The following is an 18711-nucleotide window of genomic DNA, read 5'->3' as shown; positions in this document are numbered from 1 at the left end:
ATACCTTGAGAGAGAACAAAATTCTATATAGATTTATAAGATATATGATTTGACAAAATGAGAGAGATAGAAAAACAATATTTAGAATAAAATTATAAAAAAAAATTATTTAAAATTTCTTTTAATCAACATATTTTTTAAATTTAACAATATTTAATATTTTAATACTTGTGACAACGTTTAATTGCTATGTTTTATTATCATAATAAAAAAGTACATATGCGTAACCACGTTTTTTCACTGCTGTAAACAAAAACTATAAATAAATAAAAAAATATTTGATTTAATCTTGAGGGAAATGAAACCAATGAAAATTATTTTTAATGTAATTTAGTTTAGTTTTTCAATTTTCTTTCGTTAATTTAAGCTAGACTAACACGATCGGAAACACAATAGATTTAATTTTGTTCAATTTGAGAATTTTTTATTTTAAAAAATATAGATAATAAATTTGAGGAAGTGAAAAAAAGAGAGATGAAAATGAGAAAAAAGAGAGTTATGATATACTTTTATTATGTGTCTTTATGCTGATGATTTAATATTTGTTTTCAATAATAATGACAATTTTAAACTTAATGTCTTATTTTTTATGGCTTGAGGTTATTCAGTAAGATAACGAATAATCATGTCACATGAAAGATATGTTAATGATATTTTCAAGAAGTTTAAGATAGAATATTAAAATATTCAAAGTTAGTTTATACACCAAGTGAAGAAAAAATAAAAATGATGACAAAAGGTAGATGAAACCCATTATATAAAAGTTTGATTCGTAATTAGTTTGATATCAAGATCATAGATTGTATTTGAAGTAGGATTGCTTAGCAAATTCATGATATAGCTACTCATGTGTCTTTAAAATATATTAATCATTCTAATTTTTATATTTTAAAATAATTAAAAAAATCAATATACTAATAATATAAGTGTATTTGAAAGGCTTAATAAAGAGACAACATAAAAAACTCATTAAAGCCATTCAAAATTGAGTTATTTTATAAATTGAAGAAAATGTTTGTTCTGAAAAAGTTTAAGCTGAACTAAAAGAATACAAGATTAATCAAGTTTTACCAAGCCACCTTATTTTAAGTTTCCTTTCAATTTAAGAAGTAGACGTAATTTCTATCTTTATTTTAATTACTTAATATATTTTGTGAATCTTATGTAAATTGTATTTACATAAATACGTAAATGATAAGTTATTGGATAATGAATTACGAAGTTAATTCTTTTTTCTTACATACTTATGTGAGTGTAAACTTCATTGAATATAATAATATCCCACTAATATCAATAACAATTAAATTTAAGTCACCACATAATTTAAGCATTTGTCTGAAATAATAAATACAAAGATATATCTAACCAAATAACCCATTAAAGTAAATAATAAAAGAAATTAGAAAAATTATAAATTCATTAATAATAGTGGTGTGGTTTAAAATAAGTTAGATATTAAAAATACTAATTTAAAAGGTTTAAAATAATTTGGTTTATTTCAACTTATTTAAATGGTTATTATTCTGTTAAATTTATTTAAGTAATTGTATAATTTAATTAAATTTTATAAATGCATTTTCAGAGTGTAGTTACGTTAGTTATGAGAATAAGCATCTTACCTACCCAGGAAATTAAAGTGCTACATCCATCTATGGCTACTAGTTTGGTGAGATTCCAAAGATTTAGCAGTGAAAGGGATTGGGATTGGGAAATCACATATTAAATTAATTCATCAATTATATTTATATTTAGTTTTTTCCCAAGATGGTGAGAGAAAAAGATTAAAAAAGTTCTCACGGAATTCGTTATTGTTTTATTTATGTAAGTTTAATTTATTTATTTTCCTTTATGTCATTTTCTCACCTAAGCTTACATCTCCATGTTTTACACTAACTAATACAAAAATGTTTTATTCCATTTTTCGCTATTTAATTTGCGATAGTGTTTTCCATAACCGACAACGATACACTGTACAAGTACGTGTTAACAAGGAAACTTGATGTCTTGTTCTCATACGACTAACTTAGTCATAAAGTAAGCGATGTTCAGAAAAAAACAAAATGTTTTAATTTAAATGTAAAACGGAAACTTATTTCTTCTTTAAATTATATATTTTTATTTTAAAACTTTTAAAAAAATAAAATAAATATAATTATCTTAACTTAATATTATTATTTTTTTACATGTTAAATGATATTTAGAATGATATTCAAATTGCGTAAATAATTTAAAAATGAATTAAAATATCGTTTGAAACGTTATATATATAAATAAAAGTGTGGGATCACGGCACCTGAACCTCAAATTACAGGGTATTCATCACTTAGTCGAATGCCAAATTAGATTGAAGCAGTAGTTTAAACTAATTAGACCATTACCTAGAATTAATCTAAGTGGAGGAGTTCAAATGATATGCAGTGTGCTTAAAATTAGAGGTTTAAATTCGTAAAACCAAAGTTTCTATTAATTTCTCTTAAGAAGACATAATAAAGCTTGTAAACTATATTGAAGATACCATAAGTCAAAACACAACACTTGAATTAATTTATAGAGGAAAACAACAGTCACTCTGATTAATTCACCGCTACAATGTTCGAATTTCGCTCTGGACTCACAATATTCACTCCTTTCTCGCAATCACGCAACACAATTCATTCTTGAACATCGAATGTATACTAGCTTGAACGTTGGTAAATTCAGTGAAACCAATTTCGGTTTATGATGGCAATATCATAAGGAGAATTGGTCCAAGGACAAGAGACAACCACATTCCATGACTGATTTTCACAGTGCCAGAGGTACCGTTGGTGGAATTAATCTCAGATGATTCTGAGGAATCTGGAGACAGAGACTTTTCTTTATCTGCTTTAGGCGCCTTTGCCGAAGATTCTGGTGCCAGAGAGGGTGCCTTTGCAGGTGCCTTAGCAACAACAAAGAAGTCCATAGGAAGAAGAACCTTCCTCACCTTGTAAATAGCAAGATGCTTATCTGTGTATACAATGCCAGTGATGGTGGTGTTAACCTCACCTGTTGAGATGTTCACACTCCCTCCGTAACTTATCACATTCAGTTCCACCTTTCCAGGTTTATCCCCTGCAAGTGTTCTCACAGGGTTGGTCAGAGTATCAAAGTTGGAGCTAGACACATACTCTGAAAGAACATGGAACTGTAAGAGCTCGAGCTTTTGGCCATCAGAAAGAGAGTTGAGGAAGCCTGGTTTGAGTTCGGAGAAGGAACTGTCATCAGGTGCTAGAATGGTGATGCCACCTGATTTAGTAGTGAGGAGTTGTGCATTGAGTTGGTTGATCAATTGGGTGGTTTTCATGAGTCTGATAAGAATGTTGAATGACTTGGCCTGCCTCAGGATTCCAACAATGTCAACTGCTGAAGTGTCAGGAGTGGAATCACTTGGTGACTGTGGCAATGAGGGAACCAATGGTTGTTTAGGAGCTTCAGCTGGTGGGGTAGGTGTAGGTTGTGATGGTTTGAGGGGGGCAGAAGCTGGTGATAATTGGGCTAAAGTGGTGGTGAAATACAAAAATGAAACTAGCAGTGGTAGTGAGAAGGAAAAGAGACAATGCTTTTTCATCATTTTGGTTTTGTTAAATGATGGTTTAGAAAGTAGAGATGATACTGGAAAAGAGTGCTAATGATAGGAATTGTAATTGTAATGAGTAGTTGATGCATTGTTGATATGGTGGGGATGGGTTTTATAGAGAAAGTTTGGAAGTTGGAGACAATGATAGGTAGGTGAAGGGCTTTGTTTTTAGAACCTTAAATTGTGATTTCTGAGCATACACTCCGTTGTAAGCTGCAAAGGCCATTGAGGTGTTCCATCAATATATGAAGCATGGAGCAATGCACTTTAATGATTGATAGCCATATCAATCTGCCATTGCAATCAATTAAGTTTGTGAATGGTATTGTTTTTTTGCTGAGACCATGTAATCAAACAGTTTGAGTTTTTCTTTTTTTTCGGGTAAAGATAGGGCGAAAGAAAGAGTGGTTGATTAAACAGTAAAATCAATGTCAGTTAGTTTCCATGTCTCTGGATCATCATGAGCAGGTCGAACAATTTGCATAATATTAGGTGTATATGATGCATTTCCAATCATAATTCTAGTACACAATCTATTAGATCCATTTCCTGTTTCTTATATTTTACATAGGTCGAACAATAGTTATTATAAATAATTATGATAAAAGTTCCCTGAACGAATTATTGACATTCCATAACCCGGGTTTATAACTAGGTGATGATGTATCGAGACAAACAATGGCATAATATGTTGCCCCGCGTTTTCGTAAATCTAATGAATTTTATTTTAGAGAAGTTGTTCACTGTTTGTGTTTCTCAATCTTATATGTATGACAACAATTTCTTGTCCAGTGTGCAAGAAACCTTCCTTTAGAGTAAAAAACGACAATTATCACTTAACACATCATTTATAAGTGAAGAGTTTCCTCTTTCATAAAGTATAAATACACTGTTTTGTTTGACATTTTTTTCTTAGTTTAGTACCAGAATGCCATTTAACATTAAATAATGAGGAATCATTTGAGTCTAAGAGGCTTGTGAGAATGCAGAGTGTTATTCAGCCAAGTACAGACTAATAAGTGGGCTTGAAGCAGCATGTCTATGCACAAGAAGCTTCAACAGCTAAATTCTTTGCTACTCCTTCACATGGATCTCCGAATGTATTAATTGATACCTCAATTCTACAACTGCTTGATCCAATGCAGCCCTGTTAAAAAATGCACCTTAGAGTAAGTATAATCCAAATGAAAAAATAAAAAAAATTAGCCACACAAGAGACATGTATGAACTTATTGAAAGAGAAAGCAAGATAACACCTTCTGCACAACGGATAGAGCCTTATTGCTGCTGCAGTTTCCATGTTTGAAGTTCCCACAAGTCCCCTGAGGTGTTCCAAAACTCGCAAATTTAATGGAAGAGATCACCAGATTAGGATAAGGGCATTCCAGAAACAGTACAGGCTCTACTTTTCTTCCTGATTCTGCATCTGAATTCCATAAGTCTACATGTAGAGGGTGAGATTCAGATGCATAAGAACACACACTTGCTATCTGTTTTGTAGCAAAAGTGATTTTCTCAGGGTTGCCTCCGGTTTCCTCAAACAAAACAAGTGTGTTGCCTTCAGGTCGTAACCATGATCGTGGTACATGGTATCTGCAGGAATAGTTACTATATAAGTATCTAGCATGATTTCAACTTACTTTCAAGTTTCAACTTCTCATGCAGAATATGTAGCACTTACAATGCCTGTGATGGCTTTCCACAGTTCCTGAGACATTTGGATGCATGATAGGACCCTCTATAATTGCAGGAATCAGTACAACCATCACTTGGAGCAACATTCGTAGGCCAGTACCTCCCAATGCTCTTTCCATTCACCCAAGCCTCACCTTTTCCCATCCCCGTCATGTTAATTGCGACTGGATCACTACCAGAGGGCGCAGTGAAGTTTTTCTGATACAAAGTTTGTTTCCATTAGTTAACAGCAAAAACCATTTGCCCTAAAGTAGCATTCCCTTAATCTTATATGAGGTGTGTGATTGCTAAGATATCAGGTGCACACAGTTTAGTAATAGTGACTTTGTCTTGTTATGCAGTTATAACGATAAGAGGGTAATTAATTTCAGTAGATTCCATATTCTGATAAAGATTACCTTGTACCAAATCAATGGTTGGTTTATAGGTAAAGTAGATTGTGAATTCCACTGGCCAAAACTTCCACTGGATGGACCCAAATCTTCACCTTTAAGACCAATCTGAGTTCACAAAATTATAAACAGTGTATTTTATCTTCATCAGAACCTCAAAATGAGAAATAAAATCTGGATTTGGTTACGCCAGAAAGTCTGAGACTAACCTGATATGTCCAGTTATGGGAGGACAGATCAAGAGAGCTACCATTGTTCAAACTTTTCAGTATCACAGGGCCAGTGATTCCTGCACCCCTTAAGTCAAAAAAAGCTCCGTAGTTCTGATGCACATAAGGAATGCATTAGTTGATTTGGTGATGAGAACCGGTTTGTGTCAGGAATAATCCAAGTATGAGTCAAAGTTTCACGTTATCAAAGTTCGACGTTAGATAAAAAAGGCAAAGTTAAATGTGGTGTCAAATGCCTATATGTGTAAGACTAATGTTGTGGTGTCAAATGCCTATATGTGTAAGACTAATGTCGTATATATTGAACCAAAATTTCTTAATGACTATATCCTATAACCCATATGATGAAAAATATATATAATTCCAACAGTGGTAAGTGGTATCAAAGCCGATAGGTAGAAAAGACAAAATTAAACACTATATACCATGTATGATAAAATATAAACAAATTAGAAGAAGAAAAGCCAAACCTGGAGCCCAACAGTTAAACTCAGTAGATCAATTGTGTTCTTCCCAGCCACTAGTGTGACGGGGATGTCTACTTTGACTGCAGCTTTGTCTTTGGTTCCCGTTCCACTGCCTGAAAAAGTTCTCGATAGTGTCAGAAATAAGTATCTTTATTGATAAATGATGAGTTATTCCATATAAAGAACAGGACATTTTGGCAAGAAACAATCTATGAACGATTGATCTTAATCGACCATGAATATCATCATGTCATTGCTTTAAATTTTATATACCTGCAAGCTTCCCATTTATGAAAGCATGAAGAGCATGACCAAGGGATTCAATGTGAAGAACAGTTTGAGTACCAGCATCAAGATCGATGCTGCAGAAAGAAACCATGAAAAGTGTCACCATGGGGCATAGAATTTGAAATCAGAAGAAAGCTTTATCAACTAGAAGGTGCACTTACCTTAATGAATACCACAAGTAATCACTTCTATCACCAGTTGTATTTATTTGCTCCACTAGCCCAAATTTTGAGAATGAATCAGCCTTTGAAATGCCAACAGGTTCACTAATCCAACTCCATCTCGAGCTAGAATCATCCGAAGAACCAATCTTTTCTTTTAAAGATTCAGTTGTGAAGCTTGAAATTGTTGATACAGAACTAATCTATCATATCATAAACAACTGTAGGTTATGACATTTCTTGTCATAGGAAACAAAAGAAAAGATCTAAACTACAGATAGATTAACCACATGTATCATGAAAGTAGCTTCATTCAGTTGAACTATCTATTTAGATCTCAAAGCTGATGAGCCAAACCTTTGCAGTATTAAGCACTACATTCCTGCAGTCTGGTAAGATGCTGACAGACCACGCGGGTAGGTGATATGAATTTCCATTGAAGGTCACATTTGCATCAGATGTTTCATTGTTGTTGGCAATGAAGGCAGCACAGGTAGATCCTGTCTTGTAAACTGCAGCCTGTGTTTTAATAGTAAATGTTAAGATATGTAATTATACCGTTCATGTCACTGAAGTTTCTACTCCATTGGGATAATTGATTCTAAATCTTAGTTTGACATTCACGATCCTTCTTTAACCAACATTTATGCCAAGTGATGCTTGATTAAATGGTATACATTATTTAAAGAGAAGAGACTGACTCTTGATAAAGCTAGTAAAACAAGTATTCACCCAGAAGAGAAAGAATAGAACCTTCACTGACCAGACTGCAATATTTTTCCACAATCAATAAAAGGCAACACAAAATTGGGAAGGAGGGAGGAACTAGCAGACTATGACAAATTGACAAAATCTGGTAGACCTCTAAAGTTTTGTGGGATTTTGGTAAAATTTGAGACATATAGGCCACTAAGATAATGCGGAAACTGTGGCCTAAATTTGAAAGGACCACTTTATTACCTCTATATTTGGTCCAATAGATGTGATTGTTGGATCAGTAGCTGTCAGTGCTTCTTCACAAAGTTTTATGGCCTTATGCAAGTCTTTAAGGTGGCCCCACTTAGGTTGTCTAATAGTTCCTGCATCATGCAGTTCAGATATATTTAGAAGAATATACATCAAATTTTGAGCTTTGACATTACATATAAAATGAGAATATGATGTCAAGTTAAAGTTTGTTTTTATAATTCTGCAGAATCGACAATTAATATGAGATACAAAGGTTTAAAGAATCCATACCATACTCATCAATTGGAGAATCATAGTCATAACTAGTAGAAATGAAAGGTCCACCGGTAGTTCGGCCAAAATTAGTCCCTCCATGATACTTTTTCCAAGCAAGGAACAGAAAAAAGTAGAAAGCATCAGCTCTTTTCCTATCTTGAATATCTTAAATCCTTAAACATGTAACATTGTATTACCATGTAGTAATTATTAAAAGTTCCACCTAGTTGGTAAAAGCGTGCCACAGCAAAAGCAAGATCTTCCACTGGTCTATAAGGCACAGCACCACCAAACGCAAGAAACCTACAGTTTCACAGAGTTCAAAAGGTTACAACAAAAAGAAAAGTACAGTTGAATGAGAAAGTGATACACAATCAATCAGATCATCTTTGAGTATGACATTCAAATAACTAAAGGATTTATATAGAAAAGGACACTAACCATCCACTCCAGTTCTCAGTCCACATTTTTGGCTTTGAGTTAGAGTTTGGATTGAATTGGTCGCAGTAAAATCCATTGCATGTGTTAATCTGAGTGCAGTTAAGATTACAAATTATGGAGTAAACAATCAAGTAGGATAAGTGTATACAGCAAAATAGTAAGATTGGTCTATTCAGGAATCAGGAAAATAGCCAATGCAGTAAAATATGAATTACATAACAGTTTAAGTTGATGGCTGGCTAAAAGGAGAAAACTTACAATTGGGTCAGGAGCATCTGCCTGTTGGCACATTACCCAAGGAACCCCTGTATCAAGAGAAGTTGCCATCGATGCAGCCCATTTGATGTAGGATTTAGCAGCAGGACCATAGGCCGCATCAATGTTTCCATATTCATTTTCGATCTGCCATTACATACTAAGTATTACATAACTTTTTCATATTTAAAAAGTATGCAGTAGGCCATTTAGAATTCGAGAATGTCTGTCTATACTACTCTTCCACCAGTGGATGCATTTATTGAAGTTTAAGAAAAACCTGAGACAAAATAATTGGTCTTCCCTGTGATGCATAGAGGTTCTCTTTCTTCATCATATCCACAATCATAGCGGTGAACCGCTTCATTTCATCCTGAAGACAATTAAATTTCACATGATAAAAGGAAGCAGAGGCAGCAGAATGAGCCATGCAGGAAGAGAAAAAAGGGATATAATTACCTTAAATGGTTTGTTATCAGTTCGGAACTGAATTCCCGGAATAAAATGTAGCCAAAGAGGGAAACCACTGCTCAGAAAAGTTTAAGGCCACGATCAGATTTGAACTTCTTTGTGAAAAAAATGCATATAAAGATCATATTTTACCCGTAGTTCCATTCAGCACATGCGTATGGACCAATCCGCAGATGCACATACAGACCTGCTGCTGCCACTGTCTTCACGAATTTAACCAAATCTGCACTACCTTCAAAATTATACTGCCAAGCCAAAGCACACACTCCATCATTTATTTATTCACAAATTTAAGCTTTTGATTGACATTAAGAAATACCCTCTATCTCATTGTTCTTATTAACTCAGAAAAAATATGTGAAGCAGTGAAAAATCACACACTTGGTTCGATTACTGAGCAAGTTTGAAAAAACAACTCTATGCAATGCAAGTAACAGTGAACAACAGAAACTATAGAAGAATGGTAATAGTAATAATAACCTGGCCTTGAACTGGTTCGTGTAAGTTCCAGAAAACATAAGTCTCAATCACATCAAGTCCTCCATATTTGGACTTTTGAATGATGTCTGGCCACATCTGCAACAACAAATACCACCCCTTTTAATCCAAAGTTCATAAACATAGGAAAAAAATAGTTTACATGTAACATTACACAGACATAGAAAGAGGGTAATGAAGAGAACCTCTGGAGTGCTACGAGGGTAATGGATAGAACCAGAGACCAAGACTCTCCGCTTGCCATCAATGATCAATGCTCTGTGATCATACGTGACATTTGCACAAAACGAAGTAGGGGCATAAATGCATAAATGCAGAAGAACCAAAGCAAAACCAAGAGAATATGTGTCACTTTCATTGCCTTTTTCGAGTTGTGAGTGCAAAACAAACAAACACAAGCAACTGAGGAATGAGTCACTCTTTCATTTCCTGTATTTATAGGCACCAATGATTTTTCTGAAGTTAAGACACACTTGAACAGAGCAACTGCTAGAACTGCACTGTTACTCAAGGAAGAGTGCATTGCACAATAATCTTTTTTTTTTTTTTTTTCTGTTTATGTATTTATTTCCTATTATGTCATTACTTTTTTACAAATTTATCATTTATTTTATCTCATATTTCCTTATTTGATAAAAAGTTGGGATGTTTAAGCTTGTACAAGAGTCTATTCAAGCAGGTTTCATGCACAAGATCTTCCACTATTAAAGATCTTCAGATTTTCAAAAAAGGGCCGGAAAGGAAACTATTTAGTAGAAAAGTGTTTCAATTATTATTTTATTTGGATGTTGTTATTATTATTATTAGTATAATTTACACATTTTTAAATATATATGATATCATATTAATACTATATGATGTCATATTAATAGATAATGATATTATAATATTATTAAATTAATATATAAAATAAATTTATATTTATTAAGTAGAGTGAAATAAATGAAAGAAAGAAAATAAAAAAATATTAATAAATAAAGGAATGAAAAAAAATTATTAGGATAGTTTTATAGAAAAGTGTAAAATTAAGTATTATGTTTTAAAAAATAAATAAATAATTATGTTGTAAAAGATAAATTAAAAAGAAGGTAATTGTGGAAATAAGAAAGTTTTATTTTTGCATATAGTTATAAATTTATATAATAATGTAATTTAAAGATTTTAAAATGTAATAATATTTTAAAATAAAATTATGCCTTCATATTTAGATCACATGGTGTATCCGAAATTTAAAGACATGCTATGAGTATTCATCAAACCTTATCTTAAAAAAAAAAATCTCTTTTAGAAAAATCGTTTTCAGATAATATGATACTGTTACATTAGTTTTTTTTTTCTTTTTTTAAATACTATTAATTAATTATGTTTTTCTATTTTGTGGAAGTTTGCATAGCTTTTTTAATGATGCATCTTTACCTTCTTTTGATTATCTAATTATTTATGATTATTTACTAAAGCAAATTTCCACTCATTATTTATTTTCTGAACTTACTAGGATGGAATTTTTTTCTTTCCCCCCCCCCCCAAAAAAAAATTACTTTCTTTGGTGGATTTGTATCTTTTTGCAAATATTAAACTTCCAACTAAGGTCACATTAGGCTTTGCAAATATTAAACTTCACCAATGATATCATTTTGTTTAATAAAGGGGTTTTCACTCCCTTATCTATTTTCTAAATTCACCTCAATGTAATATTTTTCATCCCAAAGAAAATATAATTAATATTGTTCACGAGCCTTTCTATGTTGTCCATATTATTAACTATCAACTTTTATTTAATTTTGATTAGTTGTAGTCAGTTATGTAGTGAAACACCTTTATCACTCTTATACTTATTTCTAAACTAATATTTTTTCTTCCAACAAAAATATAAAATTTATTCTTCTTTATTTTAAATAATAAATTCATAAATGTGATAAAAATAATCATGTTTTAAAGAATATAATTAATATTCATTTAAGAAAAGCGGAAAGAATATTTTGGATAAATTTTACATATATAATAATTAATTAAACTTACTGTTTTAAACAAGTAGATAAAAATTTCATTTCAGATTAAGATTGTAATTAATTAATGACGTAATTTATATAGAAATTGGTAAACCATGTTTGTTTGGATTTCAATTGACAACTTTAAATCATCTTTATTTTTATTAAACACATTTTACATTCTTTTTCTTTATATCTAATGGGAATACAAATTAGTATATTCTTTTTTTAACTCTAATTAAGCTAAACCACTAATCTTTCTAAGTAGGGTTAAATATGTTTTTGTTTCCTCAAGTTTTAGTGAATTTTGGAATTAGTCCCTCTTCGAAACTTGATACCAATTTAATCATTCATCTTTAGAAATGTGTGGATTTAGTCCTTCTTATCAAATTTTGTTAAGTTTATTTGACATTGTAAATGCATTTTATGATAATATTTAAGTTAACATTGAAGCGAAAGTGTGTCAAATGGTATAAACAATTCAAATACTATCATGAAATGCACTTGAAACATCAAATAAACTTAATAAAAATTGATAATAAGGACTAAATCCACACATTTCTAAAGATGAAGGACTAAATTGGTATCAAGTTTCGAAGAGGGACTAATTCCAAAATTCATTAAAATTTGAGGGACCAAAAACATATTTAACCCTTCTAAGTAAAATCTAAACATATACTATAATCTTAATCACAATGAAATATTTTTAAATTATTATATGTACTACCAATAAAATACCCAATAAAATACATTTTGAAGTTAATAGTTATGTCCAATACTATATATAATTTTTTAAGTGTTAATGATAACATACTACGCAAGCAACATCACTAATATAATTATCATAATGACATTAGTAATATAAGATAATCATTTTGTGAGACAAAAAAATTAATTTATTATTATTAAATGTCAAATTTAATCAAAATTTTATTTCTTCATTATCAAATGATATTAATCACACTTTTTTAAAAATAATTACTTTCTCTTACAATTTTTATAAATTTATTCCTTTAAAAAGAACTGATTAATTTAACTTTTTGGCGGGAAGAAAGATTCTACATTAAAACGAGTTAAAAAAAAAAAGATAGGAGAGAGGGAGTTGCTTTAAAGGATAATAAATAATTAGATAATCAAAATTAGTAAAAAATTGAATATTTTATAAAGCTTGATATTCAAACTTGCACCTGATAGACAAATTTTTAATTAATAAATTTTTATCAAAACTTAACAGATACTAAAAGTTAATTAAATAGATTAGCTGTATCTTGTGGATTGAAGACACAAATTATGTAATCATTATTATCCTTATAAATATGAGATTAATTAGGTAAAAAAACAAGTGAAAAAGGAGAAGGAAATAAATGATTAGATGCGGATAGTATTCTGCATCTATAGTAATTACATAATCAAAATTATTAAAAAAATGGATAATTAATAAAGCTTAATGTATCAAAATTTCACATAATAGACAAATTTTTAATTATTATTTTTTTAATCAAAACTTAATAGATGCTAAAGTTAATGGAATAGTTTAGCTCTCTTGTTAGATTGAAGACACAAATTACGTAATCATTATTATCCTTTTAAATAAATTAATCAGGTAAAAAAATCAAGTGAGAAATAATCAATTAAATACACAAATTATATTATTGAAAAAAGTATAATGATAAATTTAATGTTAGCAATTAAATTAGTTAATTTTCTTAAAATAAATTAAATGAAAAAATTCTTATAAATAATTTCTTAGGAGAGAGAGTCCAAAAAGAAATAAAACATACTATAGGGTAATAACTTCCTTAAAACATGCGACTACACTGTTTTTGTTTGACATTTTTTTCCTTAGTACCAGAATGCCATTTAACATTAAATAACGAGGAATCATTTCTAACTATGAGTCTCAGAGACTTGTGAGACTGCAGAGTGTTATTCAACCAAATACAAACTAATAAGTTGGCTTGAAGCAACATGTCTATGCACAAGAAGCTTCAACAGCTAAACTCTTTGTTACTCCTTCACATGGATCTCCTTGATAGTCCAATTCTACAATTGCTTCATCCAATGCAGCTCTGTTAGAAGATGCTCCTTGAAAGCAAGATAACACCTTCTGCACAACGGATAGAGCCTTATTGCTACTGCAGTTTCCATGTTTGAAGATTAGGTGTTCCAAAACCAGCAAATTTAATGGAAGAGATCACCTTATTAGAAGTACACGCCATACTTTTCTTCATGATTCTGCATCTGAAATTCATAACTCTACATGTGGAAGGGGAGATGCAGATTTATGAGAAGACGCACTTTCTATCTGTCTTATAGCAAAACTGATTTGCTTAGGGTTGCCTCCGGTTTCCTCAAACAAAACAAGTGTGTTGCCTTCAGGGCGTAACCATGATCGTGGTACATGGTATCTGCAGGAATAGTTACTATATAAGTATCTAGCATGATTTCAACTTACTTTCAAGTTTCAACTTCTCATGCAGAATATGTAGCACTTACAATAACTGTGATGGCTTTCCACAGTTCCTGAGACATTTGGATGCATGATAGGACCCTCTATAATTGCAGGGATCAGTACAACCCTCATTTGGAGCAATATTCGTAGGCCAGTACCTCCCAATGCTCTGTCCATTCACCCAAGCCTCACCTTTTCCCATCCCCGTCATGTTAAATGCAACTGGTTCCTTACCAGAGGGCGCAATGAAGTTTGTCTGATACAAAGTGTATTTCCATTAGTTAACAGCAAAAACAGCAAAAACCATTTGCCCTAAAGTAGCATTCTCTTAATTTCATACGAAGTGTGTGATTGCCAAGATATCAGATACACACAGTTTAGTAATAATGACTTTGTCTACTTATGCTGTTATAACGATAAGAGGGTAATTAATTTCAGTAGACTCCATATTCTGATCAAGATTACCTTGTACCAAATCAATGGTTGGTTTGTAGGTAAATTAGATTGTGAATTCCACTGGCCAGAACTGCCACTAGATGGACCGAAATCACCTTTAAGACCTATCTGCATTCACAAAAATTATAAACAGTGTATTTTATCTTCATTAGAACCTCAAAATGAGAAATAAAAGCTGGATTTGGTTACACCAGAGAGCCTGAGACTAACCTGATATGTCCAAGTCTTGGAGGACAGATCAAGAGAGCTACCATTGTTCAAACTTTTCAGTGTCACAGGGCCAGTGATTCCTGCACCCCTTAAGTCATAAAAAGCTCCGTAGTTCTGATGCGCATAAGAATTGCATTAGTTTATGTGGTGATGAGAATTGGTTTGATTATAAAGTGAAATACTGTGGAGATGAATTAAGACGGCAATGTATATTTCAAGAAGAAAAGCCAAACCTTGAGCCCAACAGTTAAACTCAATAGGTCAATTGTGTTCTTCCCAGCCACTAGTGTGACGGGGATGTCTACTTTGATCGCAGCTTTGTTTTTGGTTCCCGTTCCACTGCCTGAAAAAGTTCTCTATAGTGTCAGAGATAAGTATCGTTATTGATAAATGATGAGTTATTCCATATAAAGAACTGGACATTTTGGCAAGAAACAATCTATGAACAATTGATCTTAATCGACCATGAATATCATCATGTCATTGCTTCAAATTTTATATACCTGCAAACTTCCCATTTATGAAAGCATGAAGAGCATGACCAAGGGATTCAATTTGAAGGTCAGTTTTAGTACCAGCATCAAGATCGATGCTGCAGAAAAAAAAACCATGAAAAGTATCAGTATGGGGCAGAGAATTGCAAATCAGAAGAAAGCTTTACCAACTAGAAGGTGTACTTTACCTTAATGAGTACCACAAGTAATCACTTCTATCACCAGTTGTATTTAATTGCTCCACTAGCCCAAATTTTGTGAATGAATCAGTCTTTGAAATGCCAACAGGTTCAGTAATCCAACTCCATCCTGTGCTAGAATCACCCGAAGAACCAGTCTTTTCTTTTAAAGATTCAGTTGTGAAACTTGAAGTTGTAGATGCAACATTAATCTATCATATCATAAACAACTATAGGTTATAACACTTCTTGTGATGGGAAAGAAAGAAAAGATCTAAACTGTAGATAAAGTAGCTTCATTCAATTGAACTATCTATTTAGATCTAAAGCTGATGAGCCAAACCTTTGCAGTATTATGCACTACATTCTTGCAGTCTGGTAAGATGCTAACAGACCATGCTGGCACGTGATATGAATTTCCATTGAAGGTCACATTTTCATCAGATTTGTCATTATTGTTGGCAAGGAAGGCAGCACAAGCAGATCCTGTCTTGTAAACTGCAGCCTGTGTTGGAATAGTAAATGTTGAGATATGTAATTATACAGTTCATGTCAATGAAGTGTCTACGCCATTGGGATAATTGATTCTAAATCTTAGTCTGACATTCATGATCTATAATCCGAAAATTGTTGCCTAAATTTGAAAAGACAACTTATTACCTCTATATTTGATCCAAGAGATGAAATTGTTGGATCAGTAGCTATCATTGCTTCTTCACAAAGTTTTATGGCCTTATGCAAATCTTTCAGGTGGCCCCACTTAGGCTGCCTAACAATTCCTGCATCATACATACAGTTCAGACATTTTAAAAATATATTTCCATTGTAATACTATTTTCTCATCTTCTTGACTTCATATAGAATCAAACTTGACCAGTTTATATATTTCTACAGAATCGAAAATTAATATGAGATACAAAGGTTGAAAGACTCCATACCATACTCATCAATTGGAGCATCATAATCATAACTAGTAGAAATGAAAGGTCCACCGGAAGTTCGGCCAAAATTAGTCCCTCCATGGTACTTTTTCCAAGCAAGGAACAGAAAAAGTAGAAAGCATCAGCTCTTTTCCTATCTTGAATAGCTTAAATCCTTAAACAACATGTAACATTGTATTACCATGTAGTAATTATTAAAAGTTCCACCTAGTTGGTAAAAGCGTGCCACAGAAAAAGCAAGATCTTCCACTGGTCTATAAGGCACAGGACCACCAAACCCAAGAAACCTACAGTTTCACAGAGTTCAAAAGGTTATAACAAAAAGAGAAGTACAGTTGATGAGAAAGTGATACACAATCAATCAGATCATATTTTGAGTATGACATTCAAATACTTAAATGATTTATATAGAAAAGGACACTAACCATCCACTCCAGTTCTCAGTAAACATTTTTGGTTTTGAGTTAGAGTTTGGTTTGAATTGATGACAGTAAAATCCATTGCATGCGTTGATCTGAGAGTTGTCACAATTACAAATTATGGAATAAGTGTAGACTGCAGCATAGTAAGACTTCTCTATGCAGGAATCAGGAAAATAGACAATATAGTAAAATGTAAAAGGAGAAAACTTACAATTGGGTCGGGAGCATCAGCCTGTTGGCACATTACCCAAGGAACCCCTGTATCAAGAGATGTTGCCATTGATCCTGCCCATTTGATGTAGGATTTACCAGCTGGACCATAATGTTCATCAACGTTCCCGTACTCATTTTCAATCTGGCATTAAAAGGTATACATACTAGTATTACTTAATTTTTTCATATTGGAAAGGTATGAAATATTAGGTCCTTCACAAGTGGATGTCACAAATTTTTATAAAGTAAAATTTACATGTATTTAATAAAGTTTAAGAACAACCTGAGACAAAATAATAGGTCCTCCCTGTGGTGCATAGAGGTTCTCTTTCTTCATCATATCCACAATCTTAGCTGTGAACCGCTTCATTTCATCCTGGAGACAATTCAATTTCACATGATAAAAGGAAGCAGAGGCAGCAGAATGAGACATGCAGGAAGAGAAAAAAGGGATATAATTACCTTAAATGGTTTGTTATCGGTTCGGAACTGAATTCCCGGAATAAAATGTAGCCAAACAGGGAAACCACTGCTCAGAAAAGTTAAAGGCCATGATCAGATATGAACTTCTTTGTCAAAAATACATAAAAAGATCATATTTTACCCGTAGTTCCATTCAGCACATGCGTATGGACCAATCCGCAGATGCAAATAGAGACCTGCTGCTGCTACTGCCTTCACAAATTTAACCAAATCTGCCCTGCCTTCAAAATTAAACTGCCAAGCCAAAGCACACACTCCATCATTGAGTTATTCACAAGTTTAAGCTTCTGATTGACATTAAGAAATACCCTCTATCTCATTGTTCTTACTAACTCATAAAAATATGTGAACCAGTGATCATTTACTTTCCTAAGCTGCATATACTTATTTTCTGTTTGATTACTGAGCTCGTTTTAAAAATGAACACAATGCAAGTAGCAGTGAACAACAGAAACTATACAAGAATGGTGATAGTATTAGTAATAATAACGTTAACAGAAGTAGAAAGAAGAGGACCTGGCCTTGAACTGGTTCGTGTAAGTCCCAGAAAACATAAGTTTCAATCACATCAATTCCTCCATCTTTGGACTTTTGAATGAGGTCTGGCCACATCTGCAACAATAAATACCACCCCTTTTAACTCCAAAGTTCATAAACATGGGAAAAAAATAGTGTACATGTAACATTTGAAAGACACAGAAAGAGGGTAATGAAGAGAACCTCTGGAGTGCTACGAGGGTAATGAATAGAACCAGAAACCAAGACTCGGCGCTTGCCATCAATGACCAATGCTCTGTGGTCATACGTGACATTTGTACAAAACGAAGTAGGGGCATAAATGCAGAAGAACCAAACCAGAACCAAGAGAATATGTGTCACTTTCATTGCCTTTTTTGGATTGTGAGTGCAAAACAAACAAATACAAGCAACTGAGGAATGAGTTACTCTTCGTTTTCGTTTCCTGTATTTATAGGAAACAAGGATTTTTCTGAAGTTAAGACAAGCTCCGACACGCCTTGCGACCCGCGCTTCCCTGTTCCGAAAGCTCATCCGACACTGACACGAAAGACAAAACTGCACTGTTACTCGGAAGAGTGCATGGCACAATAATTTTTTTTTTTTTCTGGTTATGTATTCATTTCCTATTATGTCA

General features: G+C 32.5%; 2 protein-coding genes and 1 pseudogene across 2 annotated transcripts; all 3 read right to left on the bottom strand.

Moving 5' to 3' along the window:
• Positions 1 to 2512: 2512 nt before the first annotated feature.
• LOC114169055 (fasciclin-like arabinogalactan protein 11) lies at positions 2513 to 3697 on the bottom strand. The gene has a single exon (XM_028054072.1). The coding sequence runs from the start codon at positions 3590 to 3592 to the stop codon at positions 2717 to 2719; it is 876 nt and encodes a 291-aa protein (XP_027909873.1). The 5' UTR covers positions 3593 to 3697; the 3' UTR covers positions 2513 to 2716.
• Positions 3698 to 4409: 712 nt separating this feature from the next.
• Positions 4410 to 10096, bottom strand: LOC114168874 (beta-galactosidase 8-like). Its single transcript, XM_028053842.1, has 19 exons — positions 9906 to 10096; positions 9703 to 9798; positions 9355 to 9467; positions 9211 to 9277; positions 9032 to 9124; positions 8755 to 8898; positions 8497 to 8585; positions 8253 to 8358; positions 8071 to 8158; positions 7792 to 7910; positions 7189 to 7350; positions 6832 to 7034; positions 6656 to 6744; positions 6386 to 6495; positions 5895 to 6008; positions 5692 to 5793; positions 5280 to 5491; positions 4855 to 5191; positions 4410 to 4745 (listed from the first exon to the last, which is right to left on the bottom strand). The coding sequence occupies exons 2-19, from the start codon at positions 9796 to 9798 to the stop codon at positions 4638 to 4640; spliced, it is 2352 nt and encodes a 783-aa protein (XP_027909643.1). The 5' UTR covers positions 9906 to 10096; the 3' UTR covers positions 4410 to 4637.
• Positions 10097 to 13520: 3424 nt separating this feature from the next.
• LOC114168875 lies at positions 13521 to 18443 on the bottom strand (annotated as a pseudogene).
• Between the last annotated feature and the right edge of the window lie 268 nt (positions 18444 to 18711).

This window comes from Vigna unguiculata, chromosome 11 (genome assembly GCF_004118075.2).
Source record: "Vigna unguiculata cultivar IT97K-499-35 chromosome 11, ASM411807v1, whole genome shotgun sequence".
NCBI lineage: Eukaryota > Viridiplantae > Streptophyta > Magnoliopsida > Fabales > Fabaceae > Vigna > Vigna unguiculata.
Note: the sequence above shows the minus strand (reverse complement) of the source record. Positions and strands in the feature narration are given on the sequence as shown.